The 22,193-nt window shown below is 40.8% G+C and overlaps 3 protein-coding genes across 4 annotated transcripts; 1 reads left to right on the top strand and 2 right to left on the bottom strand.

The window, feature by feature from the left end:
• Positions 1-509: 509 nt before the first annotated feature.
• On the bottom strand, positions 510-4,055 carry LOC133468304 (inactive Rho GTPase-activating protein 11B-like). Of its 2 annotated transcripts, none has more exons than XM_061754056.1 (8): positions 3,786-4,055; positions 3,600-3,696; positions 2,072-2,328; positions 1,442-1,593; positions 1,249-1,356; positions 1,003-1,167; positions 838-919; positions 510-757 (listed from the first exon to the last, which is right to left on the bottom strand). In XM_061754056.1, exons 1-8 carry the CDS (start codon positions 3,959-3,961, stop codon positions 640-642), a joined length of 1,155 nt encoding a protein of 384 aa, XP_061610040.1. In that variant the 5' UTR covers positions 3,962-4,055; the 3' UTR covers positions 510-639. The 2 variants fall into 2 exon arrangements, 1 of the variants encoding a protein (XP_061610040.1); XR_009785448.1 differs by having other exon boundaries at positions 701-757; positions 1,003-1,150.
• A 1,475-nt stretch (positions 4,056-5,530) lies between these two features.
• On the bottom strand, positions 5,531-8,649 carry actc1a (actin alpha cardiac muscle 1a). Its single transcript, XM_061754229.1, has 8 exons — positions 8,491-8,649; positions 7,563-7,715; positions 7,317-7,445; positions 7,035-7,230; positions 6,788-6,949; positions 6,200-6,391; positions 5,887-6,068; positions 5,531-5,797 (listed from the first exon to the last, which is right to left on the bottom strand). The coding sequence occupies exons 2-8, from the start codon at positions 7,689-7,691 to the stop codon at positions 5,654-5,656; spliced, it is 1,134 nt and encodes a 377-aa protein (XP_061610213.1). The 5' UTR covers positions 7,692-7,715; positions 8,491-8,649; the 3' UTR covers positions 5,531-5,653.
• Positions 8,650-13,285: 4,636 nt separating this feature from the next.
• Positions 13,286-20,439, top strand: LOC133468386 (adenylate kinase 7-like). The gene is made up of 18 exons (XM_061754228.1): positions 13,286-13,500; positions 13,582-13,722; positions 14,860-14,974; positions 15,060-15,154; positions 15,215-15,325; positions 15,403-15,486; positions 15,569-15,657; positions 15,740-15,830; positions 15,980-16,057; positions 16,613-16,762; positions 16,882-17,010; positions 17,358-17,454; positions 17,596-17,724; positions 17,804-17,866; positions 17,955-18,152; positions 18,341-18,558; positions 19,300-19,458; positions 19,557-20,439. Exons 1-18 carry the CDS (start codon positions 13,426-13,428, stop codon positions 19,587-19,589), a joined length of 2,055 nt encoding a protein of 684 aa, XP_061610212.1. The 5' UTR covers positions 13,286-13,425; the 3' UTR covers positions 19,590-20,439.
• Positions 20,440-22,193: the final 1,754 nt, after the last annotated feature.

The raw sequence follows: 22,193 nt of genomic DNA, 5'->3' as shown, positions 1-22,193 counted from the left end.
TGAATTGCATTTGCGAGGCAAATGCAAATTAAAGTTTGTCCAATACTTCTAGATGCAAATGAAAATGTCTAAAACACTATTAATTTTCATTTTAAAAAAAAAGGATTGTGGAGGGCGACTGATTAGCACATCTGCCTCACAGTTCTGAGGACCGGGGTTCAATCGTGTGCACGAATGGTTGTTTAATGGTTCCCTGTGAATGGTGGTTTAAATGTGCCCTGCAACTGGCTGGCGACCAGTTCAGAGTGGACCTCGTCTCTCGGCCGAAGATTGCTGGGATAGGCTCCAGCACGCCCGCGACCTTAGTGAGGAGAAGCGAAACATGAAGGAATGAAAATTATTGTGGATAAAGTGACCTCTGACGCTGGATAGTGAAACCATGCCACTTGTTTTAGCCATGACTGCCATTGGGGTTAAGATGGGCATTTGCATAGTTTTAATATTTTATGGCTGCCATGTCAAACTGACAAATACTTGTGCCTTATTGTCAATAAGTGAAGAGATAAACATGGAAGAAAACTTTTTATTTGAATGATGGCACATGACCACAATTGAATATAAATAGCTATGAGAATTTAAATTAAATCTAAATTCTGATTTTAAAAAATGTAAAAAAAATACATGATCATCAGGCATGCATTATAAAGAAATGCGTCTACTCCAGGATGCCAGTTGTAGCTTGCCCACACCAGTGAGCGCAGGTGAGGCTGCATCCTGTCCTCGGACAAGCCCAGGGAACAGTGCAAGACGCAGCTCCCTGCAATCACAGCACACATCATACAGGTATGGCCCGATTGAAAGTTTGATTAGTTAAATACTTATACTATAATAACATACCCATTTATCAGATTAGGTGAAGACCGTTTGCCAGAAAGATTTAAGGCATCCAAGATGGCAGCTCCAGGTGATGAATCTTGGTCTACAGAAGCAGTTACAAGTTGAAGACTTGTAACTAGACGAGTTACAAGACCCGCAGAATTCACTTTTCCTTTCCCATTATACCTTCAGAAGCCAGACAAGCCCTAAAAAAGACGATATTCGGGAAAGCCTCCAGACCGAGGCTCCTCCTGAGAGTTGGTCGTCTTGGCACGGACTCCTGGTGATGGACTGGCGGCCTGACCTTTGACTTCCCTTGAAGCCACGGTACAGTCTTTACAGACCACAAAACTATATGAATTTAAAGCAAACTGAGCGAGTAAAGTCTACATGTGGCGATTGTTTTGGATATACAGTCAGTCTTATGTCAACCTTTCAAACTGTGCCTCTTTTGAGTTTCTTTCTTTGAGTGAGACTCGTTCAGAAGATGGAAGTTCATCAGGACTTCCATGCTATCCATAACAGCTTTTGGAATCACACCTGAAGAACATGGGTCATGACAATATTTATACATTTTAAAATGCCTTTAGGTAAAAAGTGATAACGAGAGGATGGGAGTATTTACCAAACAATTGCGGCTTTTCGATGAAAGTGCGCAGGACAAGAATTCGGAGTTCAAAGCGCCCTTCAGACATCTCTTGCTTGTTGGGAGGTGGTAGGAGACATGGCGCAAAGACTGTAGCCAGGTTAGTGCTGGTCATCAAGTTTTCCTCACATCTGACAATTTTAACCAACAATAAGGCATTAGAACCAAAAATAAAAGTCCTACAATGTAGAAATTGGGTGCATTAGTCCCCTAACGTGCACTACCTGCTGTATACAACCCCAAATAACTAATTTGTCAAGTAACAAGAAAGATATTTTGGAAAAACCGGGCAGTCCTCATTTATTGTATATTTTATGACGTACTGACACTTTTTTTTTAATAAATATGATTGTTTCATATTTATGGCCCAGAAGTGTTAAGACAAATTTAAAACTGACCCATGTTCTGCTCAAAACATTTCAGGCAGCACAAAAGATCTGACATACAAGATGAGGTTACTGTTTGAAAGAAATACAGTAAGTCAAATCCAATTTGTCCCCACTGGGATACAATAAGTTCCCCAAATCAAAAATATTCACAAGCTCTAAATTGCCTCACACTCCTCCTTGCCTTATAATAATCCTCATTGTAAAAAGTGTTTTCTCAAACCTCTGGGTCACTTTGGACAGGAAGTCAAACAAATAATGCAGACAGGAGGCATTTCTGGCAGGCAGTAGACAAGACAGCAGCTGGAGGGCCAAGGTTCTGTCCTGTAGGGAGTCCAGCGACTGTGCCTTCAGTATAGCCGCGTGGATCTCTGCAGGAATCAGAGGCTCTGGTAGCTCCCTGCAGAACTGCTTGATGATGGTGGCCATGTCGTAGGCGAAGGCTGTGGCTAGACAGGCCTCTCCACGATTTAGCTTGGCCTGAAATAATGATCGGAATGCAAGTTCACTGCTTGGCGCAAACGACATCATTGATTCCAAACCTATGTGCAAGGGGAAATAACATTTTATTCAATTGGTCTGAAAATGATTTACTACAAAAAAAAAAAAAACGCATATTTTTTTCCCAGCCATCTATTGTGACAGGCAGTAAAAATAAATGCTCTTCTAGATGGCAGAAGGTACATAACATTTGTTTCCACCTGTTGCCATTCATACTAAATACGCACACCAAGTAAATTCCATCCATCCATTTTCAGAGCCGCTTCTCATCTGGCAGGAGGCGGGGTACACCCTGAACTGGTCGCCAGCCAATCGCAGGGCACATAGAAACAAACAACCATTTGCACTCACATTCACACCTACGGGCAATTTAGAGTCTTCAATTGACCTACCGTGCATGCTTTTGGGATGTGGGAGGAAACAGGAGTGCCCGGAGAAAACCCACACAGGCACGGGGAGAACAAGCAAACTCCACACAGGCGGGGCCAGGGATTGAACCCCAGTCCTCAGAACTGTGAGGCAGACACTCTAACCAGTCGCCCACCGTCCCGCCACCAAGTAAATTAATATTTCATTTAACACTAAAAAGTTTGTTTATTTCAGTTTCCAGGTGAAATTTCAGGATGCACCTAAAATGCACCATAACCAACCTTTGTAGGTGATCTTAAATTTGACCTCTAAACCTTTGAATGCACTTGTTCGTTTCAGCTCTTTTAGGACAACGTGCAGTTCTCTAACAAGGAGCTGAACGGCAAAACTCCCAACAGGTGTTTTATCCATGAATTGACCAATACATTCCTCCCCCCCAAAAAAAAAAAGTCAATTGGTATGCCTTTTTTTTGTGACTCTTCCATTCAGTGGCAGGCGTCATCTGGGTCATGTCAAATTGAACAGCATGATGAAGAGTTTCAATACCAATTCCAATATCTATTGCTTGATAGAGCAAACACGTGAGAATTTTGCCATTAAGCAGTTAGATAAGTCATGCCAAAAATTATTGAAACACTGAACAGCTGACGTGCATTAAGAAGTTTCGTAGTAAAGTTCACCAGTAAAGATTGTAGTGCATTTTAGGTTCAACCAGAAATTACCCTAGAAACCGAATATCTTCTTGGGAGTACTGTATGCTTGTTATAAAACTTGTTTGGTGGTGTGCAGTGAGATTTTAGTGCAAAATATGTGCCATGGCTAAATAAAAGGCTGGGAAATGCTGCACTAGACATTATTGTTTCAACTGTAAGGACACCTACCCTGAGAGCCTTAATGCGAGGGAGAGAGCCTGGTTTTCGGAACAGGCCCACCGTCCCAGCACGCTCCAGAAGAAATGAACAAGCGTCCACGAGAAAGCTGAGACGCAAAAGATTCAAAGACAAGCCAAACTTCTGTATTCAGTTAACACAACACTTTTTTTGGGGGGGGGGGGTTTTCACACTCACCCTGGAACCAGGCCAAATTCCGGAATGAAGTTCCTCGACAAATTCTCCAGAGGAACACCGAAAACCTTTGCACCCCCGACAAAGAGTCTGTCTGTTTTCCTCTCAACACCTTTCACATTGATTCCATGCATGACTTGAAGGTGACAGCGAATCACATCACCGTCAGTAACCTTCATGTTGGAAATAACTAGGAAGGTATCCAAAACTGTAAAGTTTCACGGCTCTTCCTAAACACACAATGCTCACTTGGTTAAAAACGCAAGTGAGTCAAGGAGGTGGGCCTTATTAGGATAATTTATATCACCTGTGGGTTGTGGCACACAGGTGTCAAGGAAGCGATGCTGCATTCAGGCTGCTAGGACTTCAGAGAAGTCCTGCTTCGAAACGCCACAGTTTGACCATTAAGCGTTCTAGTCAAACAAAATTCCACAAGCTAGTATTGGCTTTATTTGGGAATAAATAATTTAACTATCAGTAGTCTTTATCAAGGTCACCAGCAAAATTTGTTTTGTCAGCACTGTGAGTTTGAATCTCATTCGCTCCGAGTGGGACATATCTTGTTTCCCAGCTGTATTGAATCCAACATGAGGTGAATCTTTTTGATTTTCTCATTAAGTTTCAGGGTAAACCGCAAATGTCCTTTGATCTAAGGGAAGTTAATGCAGCTATAAAGGTCTTGAATCTAAAACATGACATGAATAAAGACAACAGAAAATTCAAAATATACACTCGTCACAAAAATGTAGGGATATTCAGCTTTCAGGTGAAATTTCAGGATGAACCTATCATGCTTTATAACCTTTACAGGTGAAATTAATTTGGAACTCTCTGTTCTCTAAAAAGGAACTGAAAAGCGAAATTCACAACAGGTTTTTGACCCATTAAAACATTCTATGCCTTTCTGTGATTTTAGAGGACTTGCAATGTTGATCAATTGTGAGGTGTCGTTTTGGTGTCACAATGTCAAAATGTGAACAACATGATGAAGGGGATTGTGTAGATACCAATTCTAATTGAACCAGAAAATGTATGACACCTGCTGTGGATTTTTGCCCCTCAGCTCCTTATTAAAGAACAGCAAGTTGCGCAAAAAGCACAGAAACATTGAACATTGGACATGGTCAAATGAAGTTAGGCTGTAAAGGTTATAATGCATTTTAGGTTGATCCTGCCTTTTTGTGAGTAGTGTACTGTATGCTGTGGAAAGCTTGAACCATTAAAAATGCTAGCTTAGCTTAGCATTAAAGCTAGGTAAAAGAAGAAGCCGCTAGCCTTGTTTTATCAGAGGTTAAATGCCTCTGTATTCAAAGTGTGTGTTTTAATGTATGTATCCAGTACAAGCAGCACATTGATGTGGTGGTTAGCATGTCCCAGACCTCCCTGTATAGAGAGGTTCCAGTTTAAGATCTCAGCTAAAGCTCTACTGTTGGGGGTTTGCATGTTTTCCCGGTGCTCGCATAGGTTTTCTCCGGGTACTCCTTCTTCCTCCCACCATGCATGTTATCTTAGCTGAAGACCCTAATTTGCGGTGTGAATTGGAATGTGGATGGCTGTTTGTCTGTACGTTCCCTGCAATTGGCTGACGACCTATAGAGAGTATTCCCCGCCTTTCGCTCAGTCATCTGGGATAGGCTACAGCTCACCCTTGACCTTCATGAGGACATGCGGTGTAGAAAATGTGTGGATGTACTGTATCTTGTTCAGCCTCATAGTCACTGTATATTACTACATCAAGCACAGCAGAGTACTGTTAAAGCAGCTCTTTTTATTACAACGGTACATGTATATACAGCATAAGGCACAGTAGAAATACAGACAGGGGGAGGAAAGTTGCACTTTGATGGGGTGTTTTGGCGCCGGTTGGAGATTTAGAAGCACTTCCTGTGAACGATGGAGGGGCCCGCCTCATCGTACTCCTGCTTGCTGATCCACATCTGCTGGAAGGTGGACAGAGAGGCCAAGATGGAGCCGCCGATCCAGACTGAGTATTTCCTCTCAGGAGGTGCGATGATCTAAAGGTGAAGCAGAGTTGGGTAAGATGACCAACAACCAAATGATTGTTAATTTATTCCATATAATATAACTGGTTAGTGTTGCTCACCTTGATCTTCATGGTGCTGGGGGCCAGGGCTGTGATCTCCTTCTGCATACGGTCAGCAATACCAGGGTACATGGTAGTACCACCAGACAGGACATTGTTGGCGTACAGATCCTTACGGATATCAATGTCGCACTTCATGATGCTGTTGTAGGCGGTTTCATGGATGCCAGCAGACTCCATACCTACGCAGAAGCTTATTATTACTTTCTAAGAAAACTCATATTGGTAAATATACATTTACTGGTGGTTACATGTCAGATTGTAGGTCTTGAAGCAGAAACTGGTTAGTGTTTGTTAAAGTATCACAACTCACCAATGAAGGAAGGCTGGAAGAGGGTCTCGGGGCAGCGGAAACGCTCGTTGCCGATGGTGATGACCTGACCGTCGGGCAGCTCGTAGCTCTTCTCCAGAGAGGAGGAGGAGGCGGCGGTGGCCATCTCGTTCTCAAAGTCCAGGGCGACGTAGCACAGCTTCTCCTTGATGTCACGCACAATCTCACGCTCAGCTGAGGGAGGAAAGGTTCACTCGCATTTAGTCTCACATTGCAGTGTTTTAGATGACTCATATTGTATGCTCTAGCACCAATATATAAATGAGGCTCAACAACTTTTTTCTATATGGTAGGAGTTGCGCCTAAAAAGGGACCAGTCTCAACAAGGACTCTAGCATCACCACATGATCATCACTTATTATTAAAACTACGACTGGGTGTTTTATTTTTATTTTACATGTTACTATTAACAATGGTTAACTTTGTTATACATTTGTGTGCTAATGAGAAAATGATGTCACTTTCGTTGTTCAAATCAGCAGCCATTGAGCATTCCAGATGAGTTTGTGTTCAACTTTTGATGTTTCACAGGACAGTATTAACAATTTAATGAGCTATTTTGCCAGTTACCAGTTGTGACGAAGGAGTAGCCACGCTCAGTGAGGATCTTCATCAGGTAGTCAGTCAGGTCACGACCGGCCAGATCCAGACGCATGATGGCGTGGGGAAGAGCATAACCCTCATAGATGGGCACATTGTGGGTCACACCATCACCAGAGTCCAGCACAATACCTGTTCACACAACGCCACCAATTGTTACAGCACATCTCACAACCAAATTAACACATTGCGAAAGAGGTCCTTCAGGGAAACTCACCGGTGGTACGACCGGAGGCGTACAGGGACAAGACGGCCTGGATGGCCACATACATGGCAGGGACGTTGAAGGTCTCAAACATGATCTGGGTCATCTTCTCCCTGTTGGCCTTGGGGTTCAGGGGGGCCTCAGTCAGGAGGGTGGGGTGCTCCTCTGGGGCCACACGGAGCTCGTTGTAGAAGGTGTGGTGCCAGATCTGATAAATCGAGAGTTTGTCAGCAACACACATTGTGGAATGGTGGTGGTGCTGTGAATCAAGGCAATCAAAACATCGATTCTTACCTTCTCCATGTCGTCCCAGTTGGTGATGATGCCGTGCTCGATGGGGTACTTCAGGGTCAGGATACCCCTCTTGCTCTGGGCCTCATCTCCCACATAACTGTCCTTCTGACCCATACCCACCATCACACCCTGAGGAGAAAACAGTCACATCTCATAATATTAGGAAAGAAGATACACATCGCTAATAAGAAATCTTTTATTCAGCATAAATGATTGCTGATTTTATGGTAATATGAGTTTGCTTACCTGGTGACGGGGACGTCCAACAATGGATGGGAAAACAGCACGGGGGGCATCATCACCGGCAAACCCAGCCTTGACCAGGCCAGAACCGTTGTCGCACACGAGGGCGGTGGTCTCGTCGTCGTCACACATTGTGGTCGGTTCTTGGTTGGCCTTCTGTAATAGACAGTTTTAATTGAAGGTTAGTTTATTTTTTAGTTTGCGTACATTAATAGAGTTTTGCTCATTTCAAAATGATGCTGAAACACTGCTGCACTATATTGGGCTCCAAGTCACCCTTAAGTACATTCATATCTTTCCTCTCTGTATCTTGCCAAAATGGGAAACAGCTTCATCCCCTGCTCATGGCTCTATTTTTAGTCACGGGACCCTTGTAGTCCCCCACACTCTTCCCTGTATATCTCATCATTAAACCACAGCCACTTAACAGCTGAGGTGGTGCGTTCTTTGACAAGTGGCAGCGAGGGCCTGGGTCTTTCCTCAGTTGTTGTCATTCCACTGTTTAGAGCACCCCCTGTCAATTTGGCCATTGGAGTTTGAGGGAGTTGGAGAAAATAAGTTCTCCATAGCTGTAAATTTTATGACTGGGAAATTAAAAGATAACCCGTCAAAGAAATGCTTACAAGGGGGCTTTTGTTAAAACTTCATAGGATCATTTATAATAGTGTGCATACATTTTCTTTATGCAGTTATATCAAACCTCAGTTTGAGTTTACAACTTCACAGCATCCTTCCCCTGTACCCTAAAGTTCACTCTGAAGCATCGCCAAAAGAAAAACTAATTGTCTTCATGCACAGAATCATACAACTTGTACCCCGTATCCTGTGAAGTGAACCCACTTTTAAATGCATCCATGCTGTTGCAGTACTATGTCCTGAAACCGCCCTTAAAAAGACAAACAGAAAGTCACAAGACCAAAAGCAGACTCACCAAGAGTTTGATGCAAGACTGGAGTTTCCACTGGGACGAAGGACCAGGGTGTGAGGGGTTCCTTAAATATTCCCCGGCAAGCTCGGGTTGGGGGGGCAGGTGGGCGGACTCGGGAGTTCACAGAAGTCCAAATATGTGCTTCTCTGAAAGATGAGGGAGTTAAGTGGATCTTATGTTGAGGATGCCACCAAAATGGGGGGATGTTGCCTTAGAATGACATGTGAATATTAGGTACACAGTTAAAAGTATGAAAGAATAAAAAGGATCCTATAATGTTCTGATTTCATGTGATATGTTGTATATTGTGATTAACAAGTGTGAAAAAAAGTGATTCTTATCAAATCACAGGTAGTGATTTAAAGGCTATTTTGATAAATGATGTCATGCTCTACATTTCAGAAATTATTTCAAAGTTGGATTTTCATGTATGGCGCAATATTATTAAGTGGCTTCGTACATAGGATTTTTTTTTGACCCTCTAATACTTTCAACTGGGATCACCCCAGTGCAGACTGCTCAAGATGTGTTAATATGACTAAGGTGTCACAGAACGCTAGCGAAGTAGGTGATCGAAGGGGGTGATGGTAACATGAGCTCCGACCTGAGTAATAGTCCAGGAGCCGTCGTAGGGGGCTCGCCAGTGTCATGGCATGTGTAAGGGTTGAGAGGATGGGAGCGACAAACACCACCCAGAAAGCTGAGCTGCAATATTGCATGAGCGGGAGGAGGAGGAGTAGGGGTGGGCGGGAAGGAGCTATAGCCCAGACCGCCAGCAGACGACAGATTCCCTGGGATGTCCTGTGCAGCAGGCCTCCCTTCTCCATTCTGATTGGCTCCCTTGTCTCCTTTTAGGGAAATGGAGTGTAACAGGTGCCGGTGACTGCATGCCCCCCAACGGGCTGCCTGGAGGTCATCGAGCCCCCAGACTCCTTATACGTCAAGTTCCGACGGCGGGGCCATAGCTGGCCTGCGAGGGTAATAAGAATGTAAATACCTCCCACACCATCAATCGTTTTATTTGTAGACGTGCGTAATGTACTTTCAAGAGTGACGCTGCTAGCCTACTTGTTTACTCCTATTCTGAGCTTTCTGAGAGTATCTTGATAGTTTGATCCCTTTGCTTAAGGGTATTTTGTGCCCTATCAGTCAGGTAGAAATTCACCTAAAAAAGTTTGAATTATCGCTACTAAACATTGATGGAAATGTGGCAAAATACACATTTTTTTTAAAAAACTAATAGTTTATGTGAAAGATACCTTAACATCAAACAGGAAATGATGTTCTATGCGCTGTTTGTTGGAAGGACATAACCACATCGGCCTAATCAAAGCAAGGGAATTTGGATTTGGCTCTGCCACACACGGATTATGTGTGATCCCATCTAAACTCACTGTTGCTATATTGTCATTCTATATTTACCTTCTTTACAGCAGCAGTCGCCAAAATATGCTGACAGCCAAGGCTTGCTTTGCCCATTGATGATGAACGCCGTGATACACCATATTCATTTTTATAGCGCTTCAGTATCTTTTTTTTCTCCCTTCATTTGTTCATTGATGCTTGGACGTTTACTGTATATTTACATTTTTGCTGGATTGGCACAGAAGCATCAAATTGATCCAATTAGTGTTTCCCAACCTTTATTGAGCCAAAGCATCCATTTCGCAAAAGAAATATCTCCAGGCACCCCACCACTGAAATAAAGATCACTTCGTCTTCGTTCACTCACATATTGACTTGCTCAGTGTGAAATCTGGGCCTGTTTTATTGAACACAAAGCAAATATACGCTACTTGCAGGAAGCCATGACTCATGTTATAGATACACAGCTTTATTGTACCTTCTACCATCTAATGAAAGATCATTTCATTGTTCTGCCTGTCACTATACGTCAATGGCATAGATAGACGAACAGAGAGCCCGTTCATGCAGACCAGGCACTTTTTGGTAGACACCAACTTGTGTCTTTATCACTGTGTCTTTATCTGGATCAAGCAGACGGCTCTTAAACGCGTTGGGATTTTGAGGCACGTTTCGTCCTTAAAAGGAAACGTAGGAAGCAAACCGTTTGTCTTGACAGCTGACCCCCTCCACAAGCCCCCACCTCCCCTACACACACACACATATTTCAACAGCTGTTACAAACAACTGTTGGGTTTTTTTTCATAACAGCTAGGTCTATCCCCTACTTTGACAGCAGTTTACACTACATAACTTGTAGACAACACATGTCATTTGAATCCATCCATCACACTTCAGTGCATTAAACCCCCCATTAAAAGAGTGATTGGTCCACGTGGTTGCAACTTCCAGCCAAAACTACCGGTAGTCACCAGTAGTTTTATTTGCATCATCTCAAACTGTGGTAGCGTGTGTTTTTCACAATGCATGATGAATTATACACAAATATTGTCATGACAGAGGGGCCTATTTCAGCAGCAGCAGCCGCTGACAATGAGCGATGTCATTTTGCATTATCGTCCTAGACGGTTAACATCCATCACTGTATTGTAATGTGAAGCAGGCCTGCTGTAAACAGCTGTCCTTGTTATGTTCATTGCAAAAAAAAGCATCCATCCATCCATTTTCGATAGGATTTGTCCTCATAAAGGATCACAGGTGAGCTGGAGTTTTTTCTCTCAAATTATCAGTGACAAATGTTCAAATGAATGAAATTGAAACGCAAAAATACTGTATGTCGGAAATAATCATTGATCTTTTATAACAATATCATATATTTAGAGTGTCACTATACATGGCAAGGGCGAACCAGGCATCCCCTAAGCAGCTTTCCTCGTTCAGTATCTCTGCACACTGAGTGTGTGTCAGGGTGTGTTTAACTGAGTGCTAAGGCCTGTGTAGTGCAGACACCGTGCAGCGCTTGCCAGCAGTTTGTCAGATAATGTCAGCTCTATAAATATATGAGGTGTTTTGGAAGTTTCCATGTCAGTGCTCCATTGTCCTGCACTGTGAGGACACCCACAGGTGTGTGTATGTGTGAATATCACAGCATGGGTGGTGTGAAACTTGGATAAATAAAGCTCTAACGAGAAAGATAAATGACATAAGCGCAATAGATGTAACACAGAGTGCATATAACACATACTGTACATTTGGCTGTCAGTTTAATGTGGAATGTGTTGCAGTTGAAATAAAAACTCAAATTGATAATGAGATTAAGTTATTCTTGCTTTTTTGCATTTTTTCACACAAACGCATGATAAACAAATAGAGGATTTGTCTGATCTTATTGCTCTGAAGTTATCCCTATCACTCACAAACCCTCAGGAAAATATTTGCATGCTATCTGGCGATTACAAGTAATTAACTAGCATTATAATAATATATATTGTCCTCAATTCATATCTTCTTTTTGGCCGTTCAGATTGGTAGCAGCAGTCATCATTTTCACTCATTTGGGAGACAGGCAGCCATTCCCAAAATTATGGTGGGATCTAGAATGGATTCCAGGTCAGTCTTTGTCAGGTTGATATTTAATTGATACATTTTTACGACTCTTGTACTCTTCACCTTTATTTTATTAGTTGTATATGTCCATATTATGTCACCACCCAATATATTTTAGTATGCTTGGGTCCAAAGGAGGAATACATTTTTTTATTTGATGGAAAGTACTCTATAGCAAATCCTGTTCGATAGGAATTGTAGTTTATAGTTATATTTGTGTGTGTGTGTGTTTTTATTTTATTTTTATTACTAATAGTCTCTCGCCTTATCATACTGGTGCATTTTAAAGGAATTGGAATGCTGTGGAAAACTTAATTCATTTTGGTAGTTCAGTTTAAAAAGTGAAGCTTATATATTGAAGCGATTCCGTGGCTCTCAACGTATGGTAAGTTAAAGAATCACTGAATTATATGAATTGAATTAAAACTGTGCATAATGTTACAGTGGTTTAAAAAATTTTTTTAACCCAGTCCAGTACACTTTTATATGTCGTGCATTTTAATTTAGTTATTATTACAGTTACTTATTAAGTACTGTTTTTTATTTTTCTATATTTAGTGTAAGCGCAGTGTTGCTGTTCAAAGTTATAATGGCTTACAATAATATTAAATAAACTTTTTAGGAATAAACTCTCTGCCTCGCTTAGGCGTACTATGCTAGTGTATTTTAGTGTTGGTCATGGTGGTGGTACTTGGAGAGCCAAGTATTTTTTATTTTATATTTTTTTGGGAGATACTTGGTGTAAAAAAATAAAAGAGAGAGAGAGAGAACTGCACTCGAGTGACATATTTCATGATTTTATCTTTTATAGTTTTGGTGATCATATCTTACAGCTAAAATAAAAAAATTTAAAAAAAAGTCACCACCTGAAAAGATTTGAACATTACATGAAAAACATTATACATGATTTTTAACATAGTAATTAACATAACAATATGACTTCTGAAAATGATTTTCCTGTTTATTTAAAAGCTCTTTAAAGTGTAGGAGTTTTACCTTTTGAATTGAACCACTGACATAAAATTACCTTTTCTATGATATTATTATTATCATTATTATTATTATATTGAGATGCACCTGAACGTAATGCTTTCACAATATTCTATGTTTTAACTTTACCTTAGTGAGACATATGAATAGACTACGCAAGGTTGCTGAATGTATTTAATGTCCAATGGATTCAACCTCAAACTGACGAATCTGCGAATCCGTAGTGGAAAATTGTTGCGCTGTTGTGATATTCCGCGAAAGTCTGCAGAAACCTGTTGCCATAGAAACCCGTGCTGCTGGCTGAGTTTGTCGTCGCTACGTGATGACGTACGACTCCTTGTAGCGTGGTCGCGTCTCCTAGGTGCACATTGTAAACAATCAAGACCAAAACAAGGGCCCTGCAGCATTGCTATACCGAGCCATTTTTTTTAGCACACTAAGCACACTAGACATTAGCAACCTTGTCGTTTATCCAAAATGGGTGACAAAAGACGTCCCAGGCGTATTTTTGTCAACGATGTCGACAAATATTCCTCCAAACACATCGCCGAGGTGAAGTACAAACATAAGATATATGAAGGATAACTTGCTTTTGCCCAATTAATACATCTTTTTTCTGACTTACATGGACAGTATTTATCGACTTGCGGCGAAAGGGTTGAAGAAGAGGATGACGGCGAGCCCCAGTCAGCTGAACCTGCCTTCCAGGTGGTCGGCACCGTGTCCTCTTCGTCCACCTGTGAGAAAGCAACCTTTTTGCTTGAGCAGTATTTGGTAAGTATTAAAAAAAAGAGGGTAAAAGTGTGATGGGGGGGAGTCAGTGGCCACAACATTACATACGGTACATCTGCAACTGAAAGGGTGGGCAAACTTTGTGCTCAAGGGTCACATTTGATTTTAAAAACAGATAGATGGCTCACTTCATTCCTTCATGAGGCAAAAAAAAAAAAAAAAGCCTAAAATACTTCAATACTTCAGTTCAAAATTTCAATGATAAAATAATAAGTCATTCTCATTTTTAAATTGCAGTATATTTATGATTATTGAAATTATAGTTAATTAAGCAGTGTATATTAAAATAAACACCAAATTGTTTATTTTACTAATTTTTGAATTGTATTATTTAAAATAGTTCAGTGAACCAATTATTTAAAGAGATAAAAGAATTGACAATTAATTCATAGATTTTAATTAACCAATTTTAAGGAAAAAAATGTCTCAATTAATGGAACAGATATTAGAGACTCTTTACAATAAAATGCTCGAGGCGGGACACATGTGGGCCGGTGGCCATAGTCTACCCATGCCTGCTATCAATTTGTATTGGATTTATTTAACCTTTATTTATCCAAGTAAGGCAACTGAGAACAGATTCTCATTTGCAATGCCAACCTGGCTGCAGACAGCAGAGGAAAACAAAGCAAAACAAAAGCAAATACAAATAAATACAATGTGATATGGTTACATATTTACATAAAACATTACATCATAGCATATAATGAATAAAAGGTGCATAACAGGCTAAAAACAGGTGCAGTGATTATGGACAGTAGCCCTCACTAACTTTTTAAATGATATTGGGATGAATGAGGTGTGTTTTATTATTTGTTGTGTAAATTGTGCAAAGATGTGTACCTAGTGTTGTGACCAGTAAATTTTTTTTTTTTTCTTTCCTTTTAAATTTATTTTTTTTTCTTTCCTTTTCCTTTTCCTTTTCCTTTTCTATAAATTGAATTACAATAATCTTCCAGGTGGTCGGCACCGTGTCCCAAAATATCAGCAATACCTCTCAATTTAGCTACAATAATAACAATAGTTTTCAGTTATTACCATCAGTCCCTTCAGTTTAGACAGTGTTAAATTATGTTTCATTCTGCAGGATTGCTGGATATTTTTAATCTTCTTTTCCAGTCGCTAAGCAGAGAGGAGCTCATCCCACGCCTGCTGGATTGCGACGTGGTGGTGTACAACATCTCAGAAAATGCAACACAAGATGACATTGAAGAGGCAATTTGGGCTATCACAGGTCTTGCAAAAAGAAAGGATTCCTATCATTGATTGTTCCGACATGACAGTCGGAATTGTACAGTTTTTTCTTGACTCTTTTGTAGCCCTTCATGGTGAAATGGAGAACTTCAAGTCAAAGAAAACGTTCATTTTAGTCTCGACGGTGATGACATGGGCAATGACCAAACCCCAGGAAACGGTGAGCGCGGAGACTGTTCGGTAGAGTGCTGATGACATTACTAACGCATTTGTCCTGCAGGAGGAAGCAGAAACGTTTGTAACGGAGGAGGAGTTCAGAAAAAGACGCCCTCATCCCAACTTTAAACACCACAACAATATGGAGAAACAAGTGCTCAAACTTGGAACAGGAGTAAGGAGTTTGTCCTGGTAAAATTCACTTCCGTGTTATATGTAGTAACACGATGGATTCTGTTCTGTGTCTTACAGAAAAAAAATAAACTGAAAGGTTATGTTTTGGCTGCGGGCATGCAGTACGGAAAGGGAGAGAATCTCTTCCACTACTTTTTCAAGGTAAATCTTACCTCAGTCACAGTAGACAGTCCGTCTTTGTTGGTTCCTGCTTGGTTGTTATCATTTTTGTATTTGTTGTTAGGTGTCTTGGCTGTCTGAGTGTTCAAAAGTTCCCATATTTGGAGAGGGCACAAATTACATCCCCACCATCCACGTGCTTGACCTTGCTCAGTGATTTGCAGCTTTTATATACAGTATATGTTTGTTTTTAGATTGTTTGTGTTTACGTAACTGGCTGTGATTTCTTTTATAGAATAATTCAAAATTTGATTGATGTCAAACCCAAGTCCAAATATATTCTTGCCATTGATGACTCGAAGAACAAACTGCTGGACATAGTAAAGGTAAACACATCCTAAATTGAAATCCGAACATGCTGTAGTTGAGCGTTCTGCTTAGTCGTCTGCCTTTTTTCCCCTTTTAAATCATTTCCTCACCCTACACTTGTCACATTGAACAGGAACAATGAACGACTCTCCTCTTTACATTTTAGTCCATAAGTCATGTGCTTGGGCCAGGAAGAGTATGCCAAGTACCCGAGAAGGAAGCCATCGCTATGAAGGCCTATAAGGTATACTATGTGTGCATTATTTGACAAATGTATCATTGTTGGGGTGGCACATACCGGTGCCTATAGGACCATTGCTTTTGTGATTTAGATCTGTAACAATGAGCTCAACTGAAAAATGTAAGAACGTAACAGTTGTACACAATATGTCAACAAGAGAGTTAGATCTCTCAAATACATATTGCTGAGAGTTCTCTTTTTAAAGTCAGATTATTATTTTTTTACCTACTGTACAGTTGCTGTTAAATTGGATCTCAGTATGAATGGCAAGGTAGCCTGCAGGTGGAGGAGTGACGGAAAGGGAACCTTTTTCCAAGCGTAATGAGCTTAATGTAATAAGAACTAATGTAAAAAGTTAATTAGATTGCTGTTGGAACCCTCCGTAAGGGAGTTGGAACCTTTGTAGATAGCTTTCTGTACAGTAAGTGTTTTGGGTTCCAAGTATATTGACTTTTGAAGCAAAAACATGCCTGATTTTATAGCGCAGATGTTTTGAGATCAGTGTTCACCACATTTTTGTATTTTATTTTTTATAATTGTTTCCCGCCTTGAGTTCAGCAAGAGGAGCTGGAGTATCTCGGCATTGACCTTCGCCTGGATGCTTTTATCGTGAAAGACTCCTTTAGCTTCACCTGGTTAGCAGAAGGTGGCATGATTGAGAATATCGAGGGCCTCGTGGAAGAATACAGACACACAAGAAAACTACTCGTAAGTCCTCCGAACAAAGTGCAATTGGATATGTGTGTTGCTTTAAGAATGCTACTGTCACTTTGTATTGAAGTTGACTGATAAAACCAGACATGCCCTTTTTCTGTCCGTGTTAACAGCCAATCAGAATCTGCCTCACTGGACCACCAGCTGTGGGTAAAAGCAAAGTCGCAGAGAAGCTGTGCGAGCATTACCGGATACATCACATCAACATCCGAGAGGTCATCGACGAAAAGATGGCTCAGCTGGTCAGTGACCGCCAGACATTTTATTTTGCCTGTGCAAAAGATTACACGTGCATATACACCCTCACAGTCCGTTGGCATAGGCTCCAGCTCACCTGTGACATTCATTATTGAGGACAAGTCACGATAGAAGATTTAAGCTGTGAATTTCTAACAGTGTCGTCTTAGTCAACTCTTGCATTTGGTAGCGTAGTAGTCACACCTCATTCTATTCTACTGTTGGTACGAGTTGTAGTTCTGTTGCTTTGAAGTAGATCACCCGTCATAACTGTAGGGGGAGCCTCAGAGCAAAAAAAAGAAAATAAATTGAAGGTGTTTTTATACTCTTGCTTACTGTTTGTACTCCACAGAAAGATACCGTGACCAGAAGTGACGGAGAGGTCAGTGAACAGGAAGCGGCACAGGATCAACTGGAAACCATAAAAGCAAGCATGGAATATAATGCAGGTCCTAAGCACAATTCTAAATATGAGACACAAGAAAAAAAACATATCTTACTCCCTTCACTTGCCATTGTTGATTTCATGAATTCTCTAGTGTATTTCAATATTTCAGGACATATGAAAACAAACTTTTTTGTGCAATTAGGTCGACTGGCGGACGATCTACTTTTAGAAATTTTGACAGAAAAGCTCAATTCAAAGCCTTGTAGAAACCAAGGATTTGTTTTCTATGGTTTCCCAAGGACATTTGAGCAAGCAAGTCAGATGTTCAGTGGTAAGTTTCTTCCACTAATTCAGATGCTCTGTAGCAAATAACAACATCCAGTGTCCTGATATGCATATTTGTTGTTCAGCTGAGGATGGAGACAACCAAGACTCGCCCAACGGGTCACCCTCATACAACAAGATCACTCCAGGTTGTCCATTTACTGATTGGATCTCTCTTATTTACCCTCAAATGAGAAAATAGCAAGTGTTTTTTTTTTTTTTTTTTTTCCCTTCCAGAATATGTGTTTGCCCTGGATGCATCCGATGGGTTCCTGACTAAGAAAGTACAAGATCTTCCTCAGAGTGAAGCCCAGAAAAGAGGCTTAACCCAGGATGAGTTTGTTCCTCGACTGGCCAGATTCCGACAACTCAGCAGGGCCGGAGAAACGTCCCTGGACTACTTTGATGAACTGGAAATATACCCGGCATATCTTGGTAACGTTCCTATATTATATTGTATGGAGTGCTATTGTCCTCTCCAGTTGTTGAGAAAGAGAACACGATTTGTTTTTGGGCTTTCAAATCCATCAGTGGCCATTAGGAGCACAACAGCAGATTTTCTGGCCTCGACGCAAAATATATTCAAGAAACGTCCCACTAGCGTCTCTTGTTCCTTTTCCCAGAGGTGAAAGCCGAAGACCCCGAGTTCACACAGATCGTGAGCAACATTATCGAGGTGGTGGGCGCTCCCAAGAACTACGGCCTCAGTCCTGAGGAGCAGGAGGAGGAGGACAGGAGGCGGGAAATAGAGAGGAAGCAGAAACTGGCTGAAGAAGCGGCGGAGAGGAAACGCAGGAAAGAGGCCTCGCTCGCTGAGATGGCAGCGCAGTATGAAGCATGGGTACAGAAGTGGCAACGTCATCTATATATCTATATTAGTCATGATGAATGCAGTACTCACAAAAAGATAAGGATATTCGGCTTTCGGGGGAAATTTCAGGATGAACCTAAATTGCACTACAACCTTTACAGGTGAACTTAATTTGACCTTCTCTAAACTTAATGCACATGTCAAACCTAAGTGTTTTAGTACTTTTTGCACCATTTGCTGTTCACAAAGAGCTTAATGGCAAAATTCACAAGAGGGGTTTCATCCCTGAATGGACCAATACATTTCCTGCTTCAATTAAAATTGGCATTTATAAACAGTCCTCTTTATCATGATGTTCACATTTTGACATCATGACACCAAGACGATATTGCATGTCCAAGATTTTGTTTGTTGTGAACAAAGACTGGATGAGTCACAGAAAGGCATAGAAGTTGATGTTCTTGGTCAATTCATGGATGTAAACACCTGTTGTGAATTTTGCCCATCAGCTCCTTGTTAGAGAACTTCAACTTGTGCAAAAAAAACACTTAAACGTTGAAAAGCAGTACTTACTGTTTATTATTGATAATCAAAACTGAGCGTAATTGTTTTTGAAATGGCACAAATTTTCTAACCACTTGTATTAAATCTCATTAGCAGGTGTACCTAATGTTGTGCCTGACGAGTAAGGCAATCTTATTTTATTTCTTCAGCCTGTTTCCTTACTTGATATATTCAGGCTTTTTTGTTGTTGTTGTTTTTTTCAATCAGCAAAATAATTTGGCAGAGGTGAAGAGGCAGGAACACGAGCTTCTGGAAGCTAAAGCTCTCCCGCTAAGGAACTACTTGATGAAGTACGTGATGCCTGCACTCACTGAAGCCTTGCAAGAATGTTCCAAGATCAAACCTAACGACCCAGTCAGCTTTTTGGTACGACGACATCCTTGCATGATGTTGCCTATGGGCTGTCCCTTTATGAGGCTGTGCATTCCAGACAGTGAATATCTTTTGATTTCATTTTTTGACAGGCAGAGTATCTTCTTCGGATGGACAAAGATTGAATCAACATCCCATCTTACAAGGTTGTTGTTTCAACATTTGAAAATGGATTTTTTTCAGTTGTTGTTTGGTTGTTTGTTTGTTTTTTTCCACTGCACTGATCACAGACAAGGCAGGTGAAAATCATTTGGAATAACAATTTAAATTACTGTTACTTTACTGAACTCACTTGCTTTAATCTTAAAGCATGAACAATTAAGAGTTTTCATTTAAACTAAGAAGCATGATATTTTTTAATGTGGGAAGAAGCCACAGAGGACCCACAGAAAACCCACACAAGGAAGGCCTGAGCTGAGATTTGAACCCACAACGTTGTGCTTTATACGACCAAACATCCATCATGTATTGCTAGTAATAATAACAAGGCTGCAGGCACGTGCACAGGTAGACCCCAAGTGGTGCTCAAGCACTTGCCCTTTTGCACAGGGCAAAAAAAAATTCCCTTTTGCTGCAGGCCATTTATACAGGAAAATCTGTCCCCACCCCCACACAGTTTGATGGGGAAAGATAGTCAGCAGCACCGTGGTTGCCTTTTTGGGGGGGCTTGAGTAACTGCCCTCGAAAGTCTCTGTGCACATGGCTGCAAGGCTGTATAAAAGGTCAAATACATCGGAAAACACACTGCAGTCAACTTGACATCAGATCCCTGTTATTCAATATATTTGTAATATGGTCCAAAACAAAAGCTGTATTAAATATTCTGTCTCTTCAAAGATAATAATTTTCAATTTCGATACTTGGTTATAGTTCTACTGTAGTCATGAAGTATATATTTTTATTTTGTATTATTCAATAAAGTACGCAGCACAAAATGTGACTGCATGTCATGAGTTAACAGTTGATGAGTTTTCCACTCATAACAGAGTTGTCATCTTCAAGTCTGTGTGCCTCATGACTCAGCAGACTTCCTGGAAGGGATGCACATTTGACCAGAATGTCGAATAACTTCCTGGTCTCAAGTTTCAAACAACAACAACAAGACATTATTTTCTATAATTTAAACATTTGATCATTTTCAGTTCATTGGGTTTAAAGCCAGCATGAGCGTTTACTTAAGTCATGGCGACACTATCATTCTGCTCTGTCACCTCAAGATGGCGTTGTGATCACGTCCAAAAACATCTCCATGGCGACAATACTTTATAGTGGAAGTCCTCTTTTTAAAACTGAAATCAGAATCAGAGCCGGCCCGAGCCATGGAGCCTTCTATTTCTTCTAATAATATTGAATATTGATCATTCATACTTATTATTACTGTATGGTAGCAATGTTAAAAAAAAACGATTATTTGCACAGAATTCCCAGTCAGTATACTGACTATCATCCATTCCTGGCCTACTAAAAGTAACAAAAAACAAACCAGTGAACAATGCATTCAATGTAATGTTTCATCTGGTTCATTATTTTTAAAAGTGCAATCGCAATGTGTAGTGCAAGAGCAACGATAAAGTGCCACAAATAAGAAAATTCATTCATTCGTTCATCTTCCGTTCCGCTTATCCTCACACGGGTCGCGGGGCGTGCTGGAGCCTTTCCCGGAAATCTTCGGACGAGAGGCGGCGTACACCCTGAACTGGTCGCCAGCCAATCGCACGGCACATATAAACAAACAACCATTCGCGCACACATTCACACCTAAGGGCAACTAGGAGTCTTCAATCAACCTGTACAAAAACAGTATTTGATCAAATAAACAATCTAATACTGATGTACTGTAAGTGAACAGTTACAAGGGGGGAAAAATGGTTTAAAAAAACAAGGTTGAGTAATTAGGTCTTAAAACTGTACAAAAAAAAAACATTCAAAAGCTTTAGTAAACAAATCAAAACAAATGACCAAAACGATTTTAATAATCACAATTCTTAGTTTTTGGGAATTTAGCATTGTCTTGCCATCAATGCCAAAAAATAATACAATGATACTGACGCAAGCAGAGGGGGGCAGAGACAGAATGGTGGCAGGAGCAGGACAGACGTCCTCTGGAAGGAGCGACTCCAGTTTTGTCACTCAGTCTTAATTTCACGACACGATGTTCTTCCAAACGCCCACGCTTCCCAAAACCCGTCCTTTCGCTGAGCAGAACGAGGACCCTCGCTAAATACCTTTCCTGGCCTCTGGCACTTCTAATCCTTTATGGCTTTAGGAGCAGGATATTATTCTGCTATGGTGTTTCTTTGTTCTGTCAGAGACAGAAACAGGTTTGAAATTTAGATTCCAAGTGACAAATATTTAGTTAGGTGCCTGAAGTCAGACGTCGCCAAAGCCGTGCTGGCCCTCGAGCCTGTTTGGAAAACCTGAGTCATCATCACAGACGGTTGAGTGTCCGCAAAGTGTTGAAGAATGATGGGGGGAAAAAAGAACATTTTTACCGGCTCCATAATGTCGCTTCCAAGTTTTGCATTAGTCACTGGCCATCATATGTCACTTAAACAATTTTATGTTTCTTAAAAAAAAAAATCAGATTATGTTGTGTATAGATAAAATTAATCTCAGAATTTTAGAATCTGATGCTCTTGTCCTTAAAGGGGAACTACATCCAAAATGTCAAACCTTGATTATATTTTAAATGTGCATAGCTTCTTTATGTTTAATTAAATCTACAAAAT

Source organism: Phyllopteryx taeniolatus, chromosome 18 (assembly GCF_024500385.1).
Source record: "Phyllopteryx taeniolatus isolate TA_2022b chromosome 18, UOR_Ptae_1.2, whole genome shotgun sequence".
Classification (NCBI taxonomy): domain Eukaryota; kingdom Metazoa; phylum Chordata; class Actinopteri; order Syngnathiformes; family Syngnathidae; genus Phyllopteryx; species Phyllopteryx taeniolatus.
The sequence above is the reverse complement of the archived record's forward strand: the minus strand, read 5'-3'. Positions and strand labels throughout refer to the sequence as shown.